We start from the raw sequence: 21,797 nt of genomic DNA, 5'->3' as shown, positions 1-21,797 counted from the left end.
TTTCTTGTGAAGTATAAATTACTTGTTCTCGCAGCCCTTCTCGCGGAGTGTGAAACAAGCTTTAGAGGAAAAGATCAGTACCAATCTCAATATAATTCTTTGCCTTTATTTGGCAGTTGGTGTTCTCAGGGTCTTGGGCCCATGTCTCAGGGTTTTATTTGGTATTAAAGCACTGTGCTAAAATAATTCACCTTCCTTTCAATGTGTTGAACAAAAGACTGTCAGCTATAAAACTATTTTAACAGAAAAATAATAATAAAAAAAAGAATTAAACTCAGATCAGGATTTTTTTTTTCAACAAAACTGCTTTAAAAATCTTCTTCATGTTCGCACACAGTTTACTTCCTATTTACCACAGCGCACATAATAGCTCTATGGCCGGGGCTTGAGAAACCACTGACCCAGTAGCCCACTTTCCTTCATTTCCCCTCTCATTTGCTGATCACACACACACACACACACACACACACACACACACACACACACACACACACACACACACACACACACACACACTATACTCACCCCAGACCAGGCGTGTCGCAAGTGGAGAGCTTGCGTTTCCGGTTTTCTGAGCTCAGAGGCTCCATGGAGTTCTCCCCCAGTCCGCTCATCGTGTGCGCATATCAGCACCTGAGAGGAAGGAGCGCACACACACACACACACAAAGTTGTGACAAAGGCTTTCAGTGCAGGCAGAGAAGAGATTCGAGGGTTATTCTATAGGCAAATTGTGTGGGGAAGAAAACACGGGAATCGTCCTTTTGAACATGAACGACCAACACAGAAGCGTGACAATAAGTGGATTCAGTGCAAAACAGAGCACAGCAGATTAAAATATGCTTATATCATGCAAATCGTATTCTGGCAGATCCTGACGAACATAAACATGTCTCGTCGGCTGCCGCCGCCGCCGCCGCCTCCTCCTCCTATTTGGAGAATATGAGAGTAAGCATGCGAGGTTGTGTTTGTTTGTGTGTGTGGGCCTGTGCATGTACGAGTTCATCAGCTCATATGGTACATCCACACACACACACGCACACACACTCACACACACTCACACAGGATTAGCAATGTCTCTGATGATAAGCCACGCTGCACAATTAACCCTGTTAGACAGCCGTCTGTCTCCCATAATGCATCACATTTCGTCTCCAGGAAGTGAGCTGATAAAGGTTGTGGGGAAGAGAGGCAGATGGGATGAGAGGAGGAGGAGGAGGAGGAGGAGAAGGAGAAGGAAGGAGAGAAGGGAAGAGTGGGAAGGAATGGAAGAAATAACAGAGGGAGGGAGGAGCAGGTGCTGTGGAGAGAGCTCTGATTGGTCACTTTCTTCGCCACAGTGACAGCGGCTGACACTGGGGAAAGGTAGGAGGGAGGGAAACGGGGATGGAGGGAGGGAGGAGAGGAAAGTAAATGAAGGGGAGAGAGAACACAAATATAGTAGGAGACAGAGGATATACAGAGAAAATGCAGGGGAGGAAAAAAAATAGCGAGGGGGGGAATCAGAGCGAAAAGAGGCGGAGGCAGCGGGAGAGAGCGAGCTGAGGGAAAGAGAGATAAAGGCATGTCAAAGAAAGACAGGAGGGAAGGGGAACAGGTGAAAGGAGGAGGAATTAGAGGAGGAGATGTAACATTCAGACTGTCTGGAGTCTGTTTTGAATGCATGTGTTGAGCACAGAGTGGGCTGAAAGCCTCCAGTACCCCTCTTAACCTTCACAGCCAGAGCAGCTTTTTCATTCCATTGATTACATGGTTATCCTCTGACCAGAGCACTGCCTCTCCTGCATAGCAAATCAGGCCAACGGCAGGAGAGAGATGCCGACCTGTTATTTAATCATCATACACCATCATCTCAGGCTCCTTCTTGTGGGATCTGAGCAGTCGACGAAACCATCTGATTGCGTTGTGTGTTTTTTTTTTTTTTTTTTTTTTTTATTTGACAGAGGTCTTCAGTTGTGCAATCTCGAGATCATACCCAGTAGAAACAAACGGCGAACGCACCTTCGTACTGAGACGGAATCAATATGAAGGCAGCTTTCATGCATGTCTTCAAGACCAGGAGAAACGCAAGTGTATATTCTTTCGCACAGACAACAGCGGGGAATACTCACGAACCTCCTTCTAAAAGCAAGAGATGCTCTGAAATCGTGCAGATACTGCCTTCCTCTATGTGTTTCTTTCAAATTTCTCTTTTAATCTCTCCCTTGAGTGCCTCCCATCTGACTGACTGTCTGCCTCTGAGCCTTTGTCTGCTTGCCTACCTGCACCTCTTCTTGCCTATCCTCCAGTCTACCTGCCTCCCCGTCTGCTGCTCTTCGTTAGACAAAACCCCCGCTTGCTGTTGTCTGATGAAACCTACCACAGGGGAGATGAGGAGCAGAGGAGGCAAAAAGCAAGAGAGGGGGAGGTACAAAGTCGGGGAGGGGGGGTTCAGAACTTGAAGAGCCAAAGCAAAGTGTTTGAGTGAAACTCCGTCTTTGCTCCTACGCCGACCGAGCCCGCCCGCCCGCCTGCCAGCCTATTGATGGAGTTCTCAAAGGGGGAGTTGCTCTAATTGCGGAGTGAATGAGGCGGCCCCAGAGAATGGTTGATTAGGAGGCTGCTGAATGCCCCAGGGAAATGGGTCACCTCCAGCCTGGCGCGGGCCGCCCGCTTTTCCAGTGCAGGGAGAAAGTCAATTACACGCTACAGGCAGTGGGGCCTGGTGGCAGAGAGGCAGTGGGGCTGCGGTGGGTACAATACAGCAGCAGGGGGCAGCGGGAATGAGACGCGCAAAGAGGGAAATGGGAGAGAGTGATGGCGTTATTGAGGGCAGCAAGAGGGAGCAGCGAGGCGGGCACGAAGATGGCAGCTTATGATGTGAGAGGGAGCAGAGACAAATGTGGAGAGCACACTGGCTTTGCTGCACATTGCTTAATGCACATGTTGAATTAGGGCAGTAAGAAGACTGGGACAGAAGCCGAACAGATGTAGATGGAGCGAGCAGATAAATTCATGAAACTAAAAACCTATTTTAATTCAAGAAACGCTTACAGGATTCAGCTGTGAAGAACAGACTCTTAAAGAAACCAGGCAGCAATCAGGACTCCGCAGGAAAAACTCACCCGGCCGACGGCAATCATGTAACGCAGGCGTGAGCCAGTCCTCTATGTCAATGCAAAGCGCTGTATTTTTTATTTATTTATTTATTTGTTTTTATATTACGATGAGCCCAGAGTTACGGAGGAGCTCGGGTTTTTGTTTTTGTCCGACGACCTGGAAAAGCTACAGAAAAACTCCCCGAGCACCCAACATAGCTCCAGCATCAGCATGAGGAATTTATGCAGCAGACGATCCAACACCTCGCACCTGCTTCACACTACATTCGTCCAGGTGTGCGGAGATGAGAAAGTAAGCAGGTTGCGTCTGACTCATACGTTTCACAACTTGATGTGTAACGAACGAGACGACACCTTCAATTGCCCCTCTGTGCGACCGTAACCTGCCCCTGCAGCTTCTCTCATGATAACCTCTAAGAGCATTTCAAATTAATCAATTAATGGACACTCTCTCATTTATCTCATGCAGTTTTTTTTTTTTTTTTAAATACTTAGAAGTACACTTAGTATGATAACAAACAGCTTAAAAAGACCCAAGAGTTGAAACTAATGCAGTCGTTAATCAGAGTAGTAGCTTCTGACGCACAAACTAAGAGCAGGGCAAGAAAATGCAGCTTCTGCTCTGCTGACGGCTACAGGTGAGAGCGCCCACGCAAGTGAGCAACTCTGAACTCTCACACTAATTTTGACCCGGTTCTCAACCCTGATCTTGACCTGGAGGATTTCAAGGGGTCGCAGAATTCACGCTGAGAGCTGACCCGCATATTTTCCAGGTCATTAGCAGGGGACGGTGGGAAGATCGCCGGGGTCAGCGCTGCTGTGGCATCACCTGGGGTGAAGCTAAACTCCAGAGGTCTGCCACAGGACAGCAGCCCGCCGGTGACCCTGGAGCCTGGATCCCAGTGGGAGCAGCGCTCACCAGGAACCGCAGAGTTTATGGCTTTATGGCAACACCAGAGGAAACTGCCCACCTCATAAACTGAAGCGCATGCAATCCAACCCAAGTGAAGTTCACATGCCGCGAGACTTGACCTGACCAGTGGGATCGACATTAAACGCAGGACAGACCTGAGGAAATGCACAGATTATTCAGTCGGAGCAGTCACAAAGAAGCGCCTACTCCACCACAGAGAAAATACAGACTCCACGCTGACTGATGGGGAGGCTACGATCACACAGACATTGCTAGGCAACCGGCGAAATCCCGCGAGAACTGCGCTCCTGCACATTCTCATGCGTTCAGGAAAGAAATGGTTTTTAGTGAGAATGCGCCTTGTAATTTGAGACACCGACCTAGAGGTGAAAGAATTCCTAATCGTCTTCATAATCTAATGAACTGATCAACCTGAGACACACTGGTGACGTCTTTATGCAGCTACTGGAGGTTCACGTGATTTTTTTTCTTGCCTCACCGGGGTAAATTATTGCTATTGCCTGCACATGTGATGATCATTTTAATCAGGACGGTGGGCAGAGACCGGCTGTGCACATAAACAAACAGCGCACAGTGTATACATTCGCGTCCGCCCTCTGAACACCAGCCAGTAACAGAGGAACAGAGCTCGTTAACATCTGTTGAAGAACCAAAGTTGAACTCACAGTCATCTCAGCAGGCGTAATATTTGTTGTTCAAGTTTCTAGTAAAACCACAGAAGATGTTCACGGTGCCAAGAGGATGAACCTCTGATAATTAGCTAGAAATCAGGGTTCATATCGTTTAGCCACGAGTCTCTTTTATACCCAGTAATATTTACAGCTTCATCTTCTGGCAAGACACCGACCCTGTTTATTCATAAGGTGAAGGTAAAATGACTATTAGACTCTTTTACAAGGTGACAGAATCCATTTCATAGATTAATCTGGCATGATATGAATCTCCTCTGCATCTTAAAGCCAGCTAATTCATAGCATTTCATAATCTACTGAAGTCCTTTCATTTTCTAAGATAAGAAGACATTTGTTTCAATGAACTCAATAAGCAAAACGAGGCGTGATTTAAATATCTCTCTGAACCTTCACACGAACCTGCTGGCGTTTAATTCTGAGCTGCGCGTTTACATATAAAGGTATCCACATAAATACATATATGCATATAAAAGACGCTCCGTCAGACCCGAGGCCAACGTTTAAAACTGTACAGTCATTCTACCCACAGGATGAAGTGTCTCCACTGTCTTTAAGTTGTGGTTTTCATTTTGTATAAATGGGACGTGTGTGCAATTTCTTTGGTTTAATTCTTTTTCGGCGATCAGAAAACATTTCATGACACCAAAAGAAAAGTGAAAGGTTTTCAAGTAGAAGAACTTTTAAAAGGTCTTGAGATTCTAAAATCAATAGACACGCTGTTTATTGTGTTTCATGGATAACAATCAGATAACATTGGTTGTCTAAAATTTTCGAACCAATTCTAGTTTTTCTAGGACGTTGCAGGACGTGCAGACATTTTTAACACAACTTAACTTGAATAAAAGTTAAATAAAAGTCTTTCTGTCTTTGTACTGAGGAGTTTTTTTTTTCCCCTGAGTTTAAGCAACAAAAATATTTGCAGGGAGATGCGCAACACATAAATATCACAGCTGAGTTAAACTCACAGACGAGTGGAGCTAAAATGGATGAGCAGCAGCTAAAAGTTGAAAAATTTGGTTCGGGAAAACAGACTGCAGAGACGACAAACCTCCCACGGCAGAGTGAGTCACAGCGGAGGGGGGAAAAAAACACTGCAACAAATAAGAATGAGTCGGAAAGAGTTGCTGTAAGTGTGTGACGAGTGAATGGGACAAATGAGCAACGACACATTCAGAGTATTCAAAAACTGCGTCGTACACGGCTGAGATGTGTCCAGGTTAAACATCACTGTGGAAAAGCTGAAACTCAGACAGGTTAAAGTTTAACTCAGTGAACATTCAGTAAATTTGTTTAGAAGCGACAAAGGCGTGTAGAGCAATGTTTGGCTGAATATGTTCATTCAATATCTCTCGGTAGTGGCGGTGGCTTGAGTCGGAACTTTTCATTTTTTTTTTTTTCTTTTTAAAGGCCATGAAGGGAGGACGGTCTGCGCACAGGGAGCAGGGAGCTGGCGACAAAAGGGAGGAGCAGACGGAAAGAGAGAGACGAAGGGAGAGGGTGGGTGACAGCCGTGCTCGGGCTGGGTGATGCAAATAGCTCGCTCCCGCCCGCCCGCCTCTCTTTCGTAATCTCTGTTGACAAAACAGAGGCGCACGGCCCTGGAGCGGCCATGTAAGCTCACACCAGCGACATGACAAGAGCAGCAGCAGCTGCTTCACTTTGACTCAGAGTCTCTGGTTTGTCCTGACATTAGCGAGTCACTTTGCATATTTGAAGTTTTTCTGACCATGTTTGTCTCAGCGAAAGGTTCCATCTGTGTTTAATGATATTATCAGTGGTCCTCAACACTGAAGAAGCTGTCTGCAGGAATGGATTCGAAGAATCTTCAACCGATGACAAAATAATTAAAAAACACTCAAGAGAGTCTCATAGATAGGTTCATGTTTAGTAATGAACAGATAAATAATTAACTAATCCTTTAATTTACTACAAACTATTCGACTCATGATGTTGAAATCAGTCAGTATTTACTGTGGTTTATGATCAACCACTTCAGCAACCAAACTCTGAAGTGTTCTAAAAAGTGTTATCAGGTTCAGATCATTTCAGATCGTTAGTTCCACTTTTTATGAAAGAACCAGATGTTTTCCAGAGTTTCTTTCGTGCTGACGATTAAACCAGTTTCACCCACATTCAGACCAGTCGCCTGCTACATATGGAGAGAAATGAAACGCACTTTTACTGTCTTTAACTTCTTTTGGGGGGGTCACCTGCTTCCTCCTTCATCTGCACCCTTTGCTATTTTCATCCTGTTCGGGACCACCGCCCTCCCCCCCCCCCACTCCCTCTTTCACAGCCACCTCCATCACCGAGATCACCCCGGCGATCTGTGCAGCACGTTTGCAGAAGCATGTGCGTGAGAACGCACGTGAACAAAAGAGAGAATGTGGTTTGGTTAAGTCTGGCTACATCTGTGTCTCAGTGTGTGTGTTGTTGTTGTCACCTGCAGACAGGGGCAAAAGATGAATGCTTTCTTTCAGCCGCTGTGGCAGGTAGGGCACAAAGAATAATTTGATTTCTCCTCCTGTCTCCCTGCTGTCTTCCCACTCTTCATTTTCTCATCTCCCCGAAAATCGTCTTCACAACCCCGTTTGCTTCTCTAGTTACCGCCACCACTTCTTCTCCAAAACTATTCCACCTACCGAGATCCAAACCTCAAACACACACAAAATAAAAACCCCTCCATAAAACATTTGCCTCAGAAAACACAAAGTGTTCTCTGCATTTCGGCGTTCAGGTCAGGAGGATGTTGCAAGACTGTGGCAACAACAAGAAACTGTCTCTTGACAAACCGCTAAACCTAAACCCAGCAGGCCGTTACCATGCCAACCATACGGGATGTTGGCCCACCTTGTGTCGGCGCCGAGATGATGGACGATCAGATCCCCCCTCCCCTCGCTCTGGGGGTGTGGTCCTATGTGGGCTGGTCAATGGAGTCTGAAGAAAGGGGGGGAAAAAAAACACACAAATAAAAAAAAAAGTTTAACAATCATGTTCAACAGCGCATGTTCATTATATTAATGAATAACAAGGAGCATTATTAATCAGCGGCCTGAAGACACATGCACAGGAAGCAGCATTAACAGCTTAATGAGGAGAGGGGAACTGTGAGGGAGCCGAGCTATGTGCTTTTGTCTTCATTACGGCTGCACGTGTTCAGAGCAAACACATCATGGCTACTGTGCACTTGCATTGCAGACCGCACACACACGCACACACACACACACACACACACACACACACACACACACACACGCGCGCGCGCGCACACACACACACAAGAAAAGGGATGTTGAGACACAAGTTTTACAGGAAGCCAAACGGCTGAGACCAGAAAGTGACGACAATCGCTCCAACTTTAGAAACTGAAAAGGAAAGCGATTCCACATCCTCTCCACTAAACGGCCGCCGCCGATCCATGCAAGTGGATTTAAACGTCAAGCCTTTATTGGCAAATATCTCCCTGTGCTGTATGGACTCTCTGAGCAAGAGCGCAAAAACAGACTATTAGGCTAAATCACCGCCCTAATCCCAAAAGCACATAATAGGCTAATTTATGTCCATTTAGACCCTGATAAGAAACAAAGTGTGTGTGTGTGTGTGTATTTTAGCCATGCCGAGTTGTTGTAGAAGCTCAAGTGTTCTGTCTGAACAATCACGAGAGAGTATCCCGTAGGGGTAAACAGTGCGTAACCATGGAGAACGCTGGGCGTTTCCATGACACCCTGTCATCAGTGCGCGCTCACCACCAGGACGTCTCATGTTCATCTGTCACCGCGCTTCAAAGCGTGTGTGAGGGTTTACATTGGTTTTTTTATTAAGTGGATGTTGAGAGCGCCGTGTCAGGGGGCACGTTCTCCCACCATCCGTCTGAGCAGACGCGTTTTCTGATCTCAAATCCGCCGCGCCTGTGCCGTGTGTGTTTGCACGCGTGAGCGTAGTATGTTAGCACGCGCCCGTGTGCCGTCCCCTGTCAGCGACCTGACCGCTGGCTGCACCCGTGATTGGGAGCAGATGGGGGCTGTCGGCGTACGAGGAGGCAGGAGGGAAAGGAGGAGGGGTCGGTGCTCTTGTTTAGGTGATGTATGGACTCGCGCACACCAACAAAGACCCTCCTTGAACCGATGTGTTTCCTATTAATTGAGAGGGGAGAGAAACGGAGCCAGAGAATAACTTTTTAAGTGGGGAGTATTTATAGCTCCAGCTGTGAGAACGGCTGACTTAATTTTTTTGTGCACAAGCTGGAGGGAGGCTGGGCTGAGGCGTGCACGGGGCAGAAGAGCCTTCAGTCTGATCGTTACTGCTCTTTGTGCTCACTTTGACACAGCCGTGAAAACCGGAGCGAATAAAACGGTAGTTAACGTCATGCGGCACTGCTCATACCGGCATAAAGCCTTGAATATAAAAGCAGCGTGAATGAGCTCAAGACGAAGAGTCAGTGCAGAAATGTTAAACCCGAGGCCTTTTCTGCAGACCGCTCTCCACCGAACACGTGCCACTTTATCTCAATTTCTGTACGTGCCCGCTCGCTTGTCTTTTGTCGGTGCACTTGAGCAACAACGCGAACGCCTCACGCAGCGGCGTGGCCCTCTCGTTGGAGCGACTCGTCGTAAAGGCGCAATAAAGACGCATCCAGAGTTCACCGTTTATTGTGGTGTTTACGCAGACGCCGTTAACTTCATAAACTTGAACTGAGAGGTGCACATCATGAGGGTCCGCTGAATCAACAGGTCCAAATGATAATACTGGACATCTGAGCCCATAAATAAAGGAGAACGTGTTTTGCGACAGTTACCACCTACACTGCCGTCTGTTTTGCATAGTGTTTTGCTTTAGAATATGAGGGAACGAACACTTCCTCGGCTGGTGTCTTAGTGACGACTGTAATGATGCATGTTGCCAACAAAGAGCACAGATGAGATAAAAATGATTAAAAAAAACACACACACAGACAGGTGTGTTCATCTGTCACCTCCACCTCAACCAGGAAGAAAACTGGGACCATGTCACTTCGTGTGAGAGACACCACTTCTGGATTGCTAATAAAGTCTGTATCAGTTTGGATTTGTCGGTCAGAGTGTGATTTTTCTCATGAAGATCCGAACCCAGCAGACACTGCATTTTTTCTCTGCCGGAGCCCCCTGCAACGGGAGCCCCATTATGTCAATGTACTGACCCCATTTAATCGAATGAGAGTTTTTTTTTTTGATGCACAGCTTATGTCAGATCACAGCCTACTGTGGAGCCGACTACGGTTTCTGGGTATCTGAAACACAACTTTCACCTAAAAAGAGTCAACACTGGTGCAGAAACAAAGCAGGTGTTGTTGATCAGCTGCTGGAAAGACTTTATAAGGATTGTATCTACTGCTATTAAAGCCAGCCTTCACACAAAACTGTAACCAGACCTGAATATATCACATCATTAAGCCCGAAGGCTCAATAATATTTTGCTGAATTTTAATACCAGTATCAAATCCTCTTATTGAACCCCAGTCCTTTCCAATCCCTCTTCAAATCTGATTAGGTTTAGCTTGCAACATCTGTTATTAACTAAAGTTGTATAAAACTTCAATCTTTGATTCGCCCTCTACTTTAAGTCGCCGTCTTTTCACTGAGAAGATGGAGCAGTTAACGTCCACAGCCTGTAGATTCAGCTGAATATAAAATAAAATGTAGATTAAATGATCTAACAATGAGCTTGTTGAACCATATTCTAGATGCCCCAAATTACAGACATTAAATTGATCAGTTTATGTTCAAATTCAGGTCATCTTGTTGCCAGCTTGCCAAATATGTCATTTTGCTTTTTATCAAGTTTCTTATGAAATTCAGGAAATAGTTAGCTACAGCTGATTTAATTTTAACCAGTTAAAATGATGCATGAACAGCTACAGGAGCTGAGCTACACTTATGTTACATTATTTCAGATACACTACAATGGCATCATTGTACATGTTGGCCAATTAAGGTAAAAACATATTACTTTTAGTGAATTTATCATTATCTAGTTTTTGAAACTTGCCAAGTGAGAACCAAATCAGAAGTTAAAGGAGTTATCATGTCATGGTTGGGCACATCACTGAGCTTCAGCTTCAATGTGTCCTGCACTGTTGGGACAAGTTGGACATCCATCGGCCACTTTTCAGCAAGTCAGTCGGAGAGATCTCTGAAGATGAACATAAACAAAATGCATTTCAAAGGGAACACACTGAAAGTTGGTTTTCTACTGTTTTCTCTTTTTTTTTTTTTACATCTTTGTTGTTTTTTTTTTTCATGCATAACCATGTGTATAACATTTTCGACTGGTTGAGAGGAATTAATGCAGTCGATTGTCTAAGGATGGAATATTTTACTGCGATGATGAGTAAATATTGTAGAATAATCCCACACTAATAGTAAAACTGGTTTGCATGGTCCCGTGTTAGCCTGTTGATGTAGGAATCTGGAGATGGCTTGGAGATAAAAAAAAAAAACAAAAAAAAAAAAAAACAAAACAATAAATTGTTATCAAGATGAAATGAAGAAACATTACGGTTTCATTTATTTTGACATATTTAAAACTATTTAAGCCGCTATGTCTGTAATCTCATTAGCAGCGTAACCATCTACCGTAATAACTGTAGTCTGTGCGCAACATTTTTTTTTTTCTTATTCATAAAAAGGTAAAATTGGGGACGTGTCCGGGGACAGCTTCAGCCGCGGGACAGTTCAACCAAAACGGGGGCTGTCCGCAGAAATCGGGGACGTCTGATCACACTAAAAAAACAAAAAACAAAAACAAAACAAAGAACCGACACGGTAGCTATTTTTGGCACAAGTCGCTTCATTTTTCAGGCCTCTCCATCTTCACCACGCCTCGCAGCAACACAGTCGCACCATGCCTGTTTAGAAGTGCTACATTGAAAATGGTCCGGTAAACCGGTATGCCGGTATATTACAAATTCATATCACAACGGTAACCAGTATAGCGCCCAGTGCTAGTGGTGAGAGGATTTCACAGCATAAGGACAAGAGCTGTTCAGTACAAAAAAAGGAATGGACTCTTCTCATATGCTATCTATACGGTCTCAACGATGGCTGATGAAGGAACAGGAAGCTTAAAGCAATTCCTCCATCAAACAATAGAATCGTAAACATAGGACATAGAGAAGCAATTTAATGACAAGGTAAGACAAAGACGCCGCTTTGCTCAGATGAAGCGACTGGCATCGACAAAGACTGTTTACTGATAACCTACACCATATATGCATAACCATTATATGCAAAAATTGTGAGCCACTGATGTACCCCTAGCTACATCAGCTAATAGCAGCTCTTCCGGTTTCCATTTTTCAACAATAAACGCAGACTACTGCCACCTGCTGGTATGAACGGGTATTTACGTTCCCGAAGGCACGGAAGATAGGTGCCAGCTGTAGTCTTTGTTGTAGTCCAACGTTTTGGTCCAGACACAGGCGATGCAAGGCGTCGTCACAGTCGGTCTTCATTGTCAGCTGTCTACAAGTTCTTTCTTTATGAGCTGTATTCCGTCCCTTTCTTCACCCACTTCTTTTTCATTACAGGATTTTTCGGCGCGTCTATCTTCTGTAATGGCTGAGAGAGAAATTGTGTGCACCAGCCAGCGTACACAATGGCACAGTGAAGAACGCATAAAAGTACATTGTGTGAAAGTGTGTGTGTGCACTCTGGGTGACTCTGCTTTAGTTTTGTTTCACCCCGTCCCTCCAACAAACCCGGCACTCACACTGGAGCGAAAAAAAAAAACGAGCCAAGCCACATTTTGGCATCCTGCCTCTCCTTAAACAAATCAGACCGCAGAGGCTAATAAAAAAAACTCAGAGTCCAAAGCCGGCTCCGCAGACGAGGAGGTACCAAAGAGGGGAGCTGTCTAGAGTGAACCCGAGTGCTTCTATTCCCCTCAAACAAAAAGTGCCAGTCTTTCCGCCGTCTCCATCATCCACGCCCCCTTCTTCGGTTGCTGCTAAATGGTGCATTGATGTTGATATTGTTCGTAACTAGCCTCGCTAAAAAAAAAACTCATTGAAAACAAACTGCTTCTTAGTTCGGTGACAAGGTGAGAGTGAACTTTCCATCTTTAGACTAATTACCGCTATCATAGCACATAGCACACAGCCTGCTGCTTCAAACTTCACACTTCAGAGAGGGATAAGAGGAGGAGGAGGAGGAGGGAAAAAGAGCAGAGGGAAGGCGTCTGGCTCAGGGCAGAAATAGGCCAAGCAGGTCTAAAACTAAAACTCCTCCAGCCATCCAGGGTGTGTCTGCTGTAGGCTGCCGTCAAACATTCATTTACATATTCAAAAAAAGAAGCAGGCGTTTGTGTGAGTCATCCTTTCCAAGAAGGTACAGGAGTCCAAACACACGGCTCACTGTACCACGCTACAGTGTGATGTGTGCAACACTTAATTAACCCCCAGAATTAATCTGCAGTTACACCACCGAATGAACTTACGGGGAGGACAAACTATTAAAAAGAAGCCACCATAAAAAGAAGAAAAGAAAAACTCTTCTATCGGGTTTTTAGTAGCTCAAGGCCACTTTAAAATGACTTTACAGTGCAACATCTGTTTTGAGTACAGGCTGACACTCGGTCTAATAAAAAAAAAAGTTTTCTTCTCTTAGATTTCACTGTGTATAAACACTAAGATCACATCTGAAGATCAAAACAATATAAGGGGATCCCTTCACACATGCATCACTAAGTTTATGTTCTTATTTCTCTCAGTGAGTTTTTAGGATTGAAAAAGTACCTACCTACCTACATATGTACCTGGTCAAGGTTATCAGTCATTTATTGAGCACATCAAGTTATTTTTTTTCTTTCTGTTTCTTATAAAACGGAGCTCATACATAGATAATGAAGATACACGGAGCCAAGTCACAGGTTGTTTAATACATTTAGTTTCAGGAGAAGAAGTTTGAGTCCAACACTTTGGTCGTGAATGAACCCTTAATAACTACTTCAGCTTAAGTCATGCGGTTTTATTCGTTTGGTAGCTGTCAAATATAAAATTCTTATTCTTATTAATAAAAGGTGACAATGAAAATGTTCACAATGTATCAGAAAAGCTTTTTCCTATTTTGCTAGTGACCATGTCGGCTGAATAATAACTTCCAAGTTGTCCTGAAACATAAATTTGAGACTTGCACGAGGCCACCCACCCAGCGTATGATGAATTAAAACAATGTGAAGCAACCACGTGATTTGTTTCCTTTAATTCGTCATGCAGAGGTGAAGTTGCTTGTTTTTCTTCGCCAAACCTACATTAAGCCGTTATAAAAGTGCAGCCCGTGCCCCTCAGCTAAACCCGTTCTCAGCGCCGATGCCGTGATTGTGTGTACACCAAATAGCGACGGTCGCACAACAGACGAGAGTCTTGTTACCTACATGAACACAAGCAGCGGAGTATCACCGTAAATCAGAGACGACAGAGGTCATTAAAAAGCTCGACCGAACTGTAATCTTGAGTTTCAGTCAAACCCTGACGAGCCTAACAGAGATTGCCGTTAACAGCTCCTGCTACTTCATTTGAACCCGGCCACGTGCTGAACATGTGTGCGGAGAGGAGAGCAAGCGAGAGAGGGACTGTATGAAAATATCGACGCATTCTTGTGCATCGGTTGTGTTGCCGTGCCCTGATAAGATAAGGACACAGTAAACCTCACATGTACTCATTTGTCACCTTCAGCTGAACTGAGGGGAGCGCGAGCACAGGGACGAACACGGTGAATGTTTGTGAAGGGGTCTCGGGGTCAGAACATGTTTAGGGCGTTATGTCTGACAGACATGGCTGGAGAGTCAAACAGACAACTAGGTTAAATAAAACACAACGCTGGAGGTCATCAATTATGTAGGGGCGCCGCATTATCGCAACATAGGGGGCCATTTGTGCGAGTTAATTAACAATGAATCAAGAGGCATGCTGTCATAACCAGGAGCCATGAATGACTGGAAAGTACTTACAAAGTATACATTAACTACTTACAGGTAGATAGACAAAGTAAGAGTGAAAGGAAGTGGAGTGAAGGACTTGGAGACCTCACAGAGCATAAATCAGGTTGTTACGAACCTCTGGGTGTAGAGAGAGAAAATAGAAAAAGACAAGGAGTGAAAGAAAAGCGAGGGATGGAAAGAAATTTTAATTTGTGAAATTAATTTCAAATTACACCTTTTAATAATACCAATACTATTCAACTACTAAAATAGGTCAAATCAATAGACGATCCCCTCCTCTCTAGCCACACCCCTGATAGCTAATTTGCTGCCATGGCAACGAACCCTCCTTCTCACAGCAGGAAGCGGCAGTCTTCCTGGACGGTGGCTATCATGTAAAGTCATTCACTCACTCAGTTTATGAAGGCACAGTTACAGGTTTGAACCGATAACGCAGGAAAGAAGTCGCTCTGCAGAGTTATTTCTCTGTCATTCACCTGCAGCGTTAATGGATAAAAACTGCTCAATGCGACTACTCCACTATCAAGAGCGCACATGCATCACACTGGACACTGCTGCTGGTGAGGAGATAGTCATCTCTGCCTCTCCTGCAATTAAATACTTCCTGAATGGCCGACATCGCTGACAAATGGGTCCGTAAATTAAAAAAAAACACAAACAAACAAAAAAAAACATTTCATTCTGTGGGGACGACATGTAACATTTTACTTTTAAATGATGCAGATAGTTTATCTTATAAGACTCAAATGAACAGCACTCAACCATATAATCATCTTTTCTTGGTTTGAGGTTTGAAGGAACATTTTAAAGTAACTTTAAAACCCATACAGCTGCAAAGCACCTCGGGCAAAAGGATAGATAAATACATACCGGTATCAACGATTCTGACACGCAGCCCAGTGCAGATATACTGTTCCTCTTTTCAGGGTAATACAGTGTCCTGGGATAAACCTGCGTTGGAGGCCAGTGTGATCTGGCTTTGTGGACCTGCTCCTGAACTCAGATTAACTTGCATCTCGATGCTTTGTTATGAAAGGATGGGCATCATTTTCTATATCAGTTGTATAGGATTACTGTAGAGTTGCAGGGCAAGGACACCGACAGCAGATGTTGGGTAAGTAAAAAAGAAAATAAAAAACACAAAATAGGATCAAAAGCGTTGAAGAGCCCTGCTTTAAAGTATTCTCCGCTAGGTTTGCTTTTTAATATCATGCCGAAACATAGCGTAAGAAATAGCGTTAATTCAACTGTATGATTGTTTTGTGAAGCTGTTAAACTGGACTGATTTAAACTCTCAAGTGTTTCTGTAATTTAGAATATTCAGACTAGTTGTTGAAATAATAGAAAGATGTGTCTGCCTCCGAAAACCTAAACAAATGCTGAACATCATAACCTTCATGAAGCTAAGTTGCAGTGCAGGACTGTTATAAAGCATTAGTTTTCACTAGTGTTTCACTAATGAACTGGCAAGTGAGTGTTTCCCCGTATGGATTTTCCATTTAATGAGTGATTAGGGAACTAAATGCCATATTTATATAGATTAGAACGGTTTATAAATCTCCACATCATCCAGCTCCAACACGGAAATTGTGCTTAAATGGATCATTTGTTGTAATCAAACGAAGAAATGTGTAATACTCTGTCTCCAGTTTTATTAATACTTTAAGTACATTTACTTAGTTTTTAATCCAATACTTCCACTCAGAATATTTTTACACAGTGATCGTTTCATTTTTACTCAACTAAGGCTACAGGATACCAAACATGTCGTGATGCACATTGACTGAAAAGTTGATTCAAAGGTCAATAAGTGAAACTTAGTGGAGCTGAAAAAGAAACCAAAAAAAAAAAAGAAGGGTGGGGTTATAGCATGAGAGAACGGTATGTCACTGGAAAGGTGTGTGTTTCTCTCAGGATAATTGCACACAGATAAAACCCGGAGCTCTTTTTCCTCCTCAAGCTGCCGGGAGAAGGAGCACTTCTTTTGCTGATGCATGTGTGTCACGGCGCGCGTTAGCGAGTAAGCCGCCAGACTTTCTTTAGCGGCAATGGGACATAATTGGCTCACAATAACCCATCAGTGTGGTCTTAGTGAGAGAACACCATCTTCTCCTCCACCTCTGCCCTCCCCTCCCCTCCCCTCCTCGCCCTCTCCTTCTCCTTCTCCTCGTCGGCGGTGACAGTGAGGGAGCAGATCCACCACATAAACACCCTCCTCCCTCTATTTATTTGCTCAGAGTCCAAAAACTGCACGGCATAAGGAAAAAAAATGATAGCGAGAGGGAGGGGCGGAGGAAGAAGAGAGGGGAGGGGAAAAAAACGAGGAAAGGAGGGAGGAACGGAGGTAGATGCACACACTCACACACAAAAAAAAAATACACTGCAGATTCGGCTGCACGCACGTGGATGGGACACACAAGCCCCGCACACACTCCTGGTTGAGCATCTAAATCACATTAGCTTGCCTGCCTGCCATCCATCACTCCCACAGACAAAAGCACATGCCGGAGAGGCAGGGAAACTGCATGGCAACATGCATAGCCACCCACAAACAAACACACAGCCGGTCACAGAGCAGCCGACACACCTTGAGAGCAGACGACGAGCAGGCGCCGCGACGCGCGTTCACCTCCGCAACACTCGGACATCCGCTCATTTGACTCTCCTGCGCTCTGCAAAGTTGCACCAAAGAACGCCGGCGATTTCCACGCTAACACAACGGGCGGAAAACATACAATGCCCGCTTTAAATATTTAAAGTGGAAGGAGCTAAACAGGGGCAGAGCAACATCTTGAGAAATCTTTCTTTTCTGTCAGTATCAATCTTCTTTCCCATTAGAGGGGGATGGGGCCCTTATCTAACTGTGTGTGTGTGTGTTTGTGTGTGTGAGTGTGTGCGCGTGTGTACCCAAATGTTTGTTGGAGGTGCCTCTTATCTTGAAGACGGTGCGGGTGCATGTCAGTGGGGTGCTCCTTACCTAATAGGATGCATGGTGAGAGTGTGTGTGTGTGTTATTTTATCTAATGGGGTGTCTCTTGGGTGCAGTAATTGGCTGGCAAAACTTGGAGGAGAAGAGAAGAGAAGAGAAGAGAAGAGAAGAGAAGAGAAGAGAAGAGAAGAGAAGAGAAGAGAAGAGAAGAGAAGAGAAGAGAAGAGTAGAGTAGAGTTTGGGAGGCAGGGTAAACTTGACGTGCGCTCCATATATTATCAGACCATATGGTGCCCACCGTGCAGCAGGAGCAGAGCAGAGCGCCACAGTGCAGAACTCATCCACTCGTCTATCGAGTCAGTCTCTCGGCTCCCACTGTTCTCCCTCCCTCCTCCTTTTCTCCGGCTCTGTCTGGTTAACTCAATAACATCCACACTCTCCTCTCTTAGCTCACCATTTTTTATTATTTTTTTTTTTACTGGCAGTTAAAAAAAATTATTCCTTCTTTCTCCTGCTTCCTCTCATCCGTGGCGGGCTCTAGTCGGGCTCTCGTCTCCTCCACACCTCACATCAGTAAGCTTAATTTGAGCCCCTCACCCCCCCCAAAAAAGAAAAGGATTCCTTCAACGGCATTAAAAGTGACGACAGACACTAACTGCCACTACTCGTGAGCAGCAGCGGAGGCAACAATTAAGGCATCAGTCAGGCCTCCACCACGGTCGCTGCGCGGTTACAGGACGGTTAATGACCGAATGCGGCTGCGAGCCTGCGTGTCTGCGTGCACGCACGCGGCCTCCGAGCTAGCTAGCTGGCTGGCTAGCGAGTGGGCTGCTCTTTTAGTTGGCTCATGAAATCATTTAAAAATCGGCCCGCTGCACACAAACATACACACACAGACACACACACACACACCCCACAGCCGTTTGATGTGTAATGAGAGAAACCATTAGCAGTAAAAATGGGCTCTCCCCGCCCTGCTGCTCAGCACATCTTAGTCAGAGCCACAGTTACATGTCTATTTATACATTCACTCCTCTTTAGATTTGCTTCTTCCCTTAACGGGGACCAGTTTGTGCAGCTCGCAGTCAAGAACGCTGCATTCCTGCTGCCCTCCTCTCCCCGTGTCTTCTTCTTTTTCTACCCCTTCTCTACCTCCGTCTCCTGTTCCCATCCCCCTCTTTCTCTCTCGCTCTCTCTCTGGCTGTCTCCTCCCTCTCTCTCTCTCCCTCTCCCTCGCTCTCTCTCTATACCCTTCCCCCAGCTCTTTCCTGCTCTCTGCCTCCCTCCCTCTCATCAGGCTATATGCAGCAAGGCACAAATTCATCGGGGGGAAAGAGAGACAGCAACGGAGAGCTGGAGATAGAGGGAGGGGTGTTCGGATAGGAGTCGGACTGAAAGAGAGCAAAACGGGAGAAAGGGAAAGGCAGAGGAGGGGGAGAGGAAAAGAAAGAGAGGGTGGGCTGTTGGGTGAGCGGTGCTGAGGAGGAGGAGGAGGAGGAGGAGGAGGAGGAGGAGGGGGAAGCTCGCTCCCGCTACAGCGATGGGCGTTCCTCTCCTCAGTTCCTGCGAGGTCAAAAGTTTACCGTGGTTTTAATTTCACCTTTCCGCAGCCAATCAGAACGCGTCTCCGGCTGCTGGGGGAACTTTGACCCACTCTGAGAATTTGATTGTAAAGATGTGAAAGTCGCCTCTGCCCCTCCAACAGCTCCCTGGGTTTTTTCCACTATGTGCTCGTGTTTTTGTTTTGTTAAATTTATTCCCACCTCTTCTGAGCACACTTCCCCCCTTCGTGTTTATTTCAGCGTCTTTTATCTCAGTAGACAATCTGCAGTTGTTGCTCTGAAGGGACAGTGAGGAGAGAGGGGCTTTATTATATTTTTTTTTTTTTTGCATTTCAGTACTTTTCCTCTTGCTTTGCAGAACAGAAGCCACCTAGACGTAGGTCAGAAACCACAAGATCAACGGCTCCTCCTCCAGAACGAACAAGGCACGTCCACAGTCCATGTTAGAGTCACTTTATCAAAACAGCACACATGTACACAAATACTCACAGATCAACAGTGGAGACACGCCCCGCACGCTGCCAGTGTGTGTGTGTGTGTCTGTGTGTGTTTGTGTGCAGGCATGTGAGCAAGGAGAGGGTGTATGTCTATGAAGGGGGAGGAGGCTGCAGTTAGATCATAGCATCAGAGAGGGGAGGGGAGGCTCTGCAAATAGAGCGAGCACGGAGCCGGCATGACTGGCAACGGTAAGTAGGATGGCTTCGAGCCTCTTGCAAGGAGACCAGGGCCATGTGTGTGTTTTTCTATAGCTGCTACATCACTGTGTGCGTGCGTGTTTGATTAATTAACAGCCACGGCCACTGAAGAAGCTCCCTGTTGTTCTATTCTCTCGACATCAACAGCACAATCGCCTCCGCCCCGCTCCTCCAGCCACCTCGCTGTGATAATAAGGCGCGCACGCACGCGCACGGGAGCGCACGCCCCCGTGCGAACAGCAGGCTGCGAATCGCACAAATGTGTGCAGATCAAGTGCAGACACAGCAGACTGCGAGACGTGACGGGATGTACGGTCACCTTCCACCTGTGGCTGGCTCTTCGCAGGCGCTCTGCATCCAGAAAAATATCATGTGCCTGTTACAACCTGTGGGAATTCAAGTCTCATTTAAACACCAAAGGCAACAATAAAATGTAATCCTATTGTCAACTCTGTGCAGATAAAACCCGGGGCATCTCATATTCATCTCACCCAAAGCGCTCCACTGTCGTATGAAACTCTTTAAACTGCACAAATGAAGCCTTCATCCCACGATGGCACCGCAATTTAATTTGAGTCGTCGCACTGTTAAATCTGCGGTTGAAATAATCCCAACAAATGAACTGCTTACTTCTGTTTTTATATTAAATCTATCACAATAAAATTGTAAACATGTGTTTCAGATTTTTAAACCATAAATCTGGCTTTAGAGAATTTGAGTGGATTTACTCTAGACTGTGACATATTTGGAGGGGCTTTCAACGCGGCCTGCAAATGACGGATTCATTAGTTTAATGAAGTGGCAGATCGCTCTGTATTGTGAAAATATGTCAAAAATTCACTGGTTACTCAAATTGCTTCTCAAATTCACCGTCCCTTGCAGCAGAAAAGAAAACAGGCCACAGGTCAAGGTGTCGTCAAATATATTCAGTTTCACATAACAAAGAAACACATCTGCACATTTGAGAAGCTGGAACCAGGAAATGTTTGGTATTTTCCCGCGCAAGTGATTCGAATGACTATAAAGTTGTTGATCGGCTGATTAATCAGGTAACGGAGTCTTTTTTCAGGTTAAAAGAGGAAGGAAAAAAAGAAAAATGAAAAAAGAAACGGCGCCAGATTTAGCTTTCAGAGAATTGGACTTGTTCTCGTCTTAGTTGTAACCTACATAGAATATTTCTAGGTCAATAGTGAGTTGAGGCAAAGGAATTCATTTAAAAAAATATATATTTGCATATCTGCCATTTGTGGAAGGTTTTAGGTCAAAAGAAACTTCAATCGCAACATTTGCAGCGGTGGATAACTAAATTTGACTTAATATTATAGTGATGCAGCCTAAACGTTTCAGTGTTTTCAGTCGATTACCTCCTCCTCTATCCTCCTTTTCCTCTGGTGGTGTTTTATCCAAATTTGGAGAAGTGTATTGTCACATTCAGGAAAAGCTAAAAGCTCCTCGTGTTGTACTGCACTTGAACACAATGCAAAAACTACATACAACAACAGTCAGCAGACACAAACGAAGTAACTCTTCATACCAGCAGGTGGCAGTAGTCTGTATTTGTCGTTAAAGTCGTATATTAGACAACAAGAGCTAACTCAAATCACGGGCGCCATGTTGGATACATCGGAGGGAAGATTCTACAGTGTAGTCCTATGGAGCGGCTGTGCTATTTTCACCATTAACGGGCCTATAAATGTTACCACCAACGTCTGTCAATATGTAAAAGGCCGTAACTTAAATATCCCAGTGTTTACTTACTTTAAATCTTGAGCACGAAAAATGTTTTGTAGCCCAATCGCCTCATCAGTCATGGTGCTGTTTTTATCTTTTCCTCAGTCTCCTGTGTTTATTCATCAATGTTAAAAGTTTGAAATTACTCAGAAAAATTGTAAATACTCAGAAATAGTGAAAAT

At 45.0% G+C, this 21,797-nt stretch overlaps 1 protein-coding gene and 1 long non-coding RNA gene across 2 annotated transcripts in view; one reads left to right on the top strand and one right to left on the bottom strand.

Moving 5' to 3' along the window:
* LOC125010718 (nuclear receptor coactivator 3-like) overlaps nt 1-21,797 on the bottom strand; it is a 56,943-nt gene that overhangs the window by 16,751 nt on the left and 18,395 nt on the right. The window contains exons 2-3 of the mRNA XM_047589493.1: nt 7,574-7,660; nt 526-633 (exon numbers count right to left, since the gene is read on the bottom strand). Of these exons, the coding sequence (XP_047445449.1) occupies nt 526-614 (89 nt within the window). The 5' untranslated portion in view covers nt 615-633; nt 7,574-7,660. The remainder of the gene's footprint in view (nt 1-525; nt 634-7,573; nt 7,661-21,797) is intronic.
* Nucleotides 18,986-20,559, top strand: LOC125010725. The gene is made up of 2 exons (XR_007113097.1): nt 18,986-19,875; nt 20,032-20,559. It is a non-coding gene; the product is annotated as an uncharacterized LOC125010725 (long non-coding RNA).

The sequence above is a fragment of the Mugil cephalus genome, chromosome 1, assembly GCF_022458985.1.
Source record: "Mugil cephalus isolate CIBA_MC_2020 chromosome 1, CIBA_Mcephalus_1.1, whole genome shotgun sequence".
Classification (NCBI taxonomy): Eukaryota; Metazoa; Chordata; class Actinopteri; order Mugiliformes; family Mugilidae; genus Mugil; species Mugil cephalus.
The sequence above is the reverse complement of the archived record's forward strand: the minus strand, read 5'-3'. Positions and strand labels throughout refer to the sequence as shown.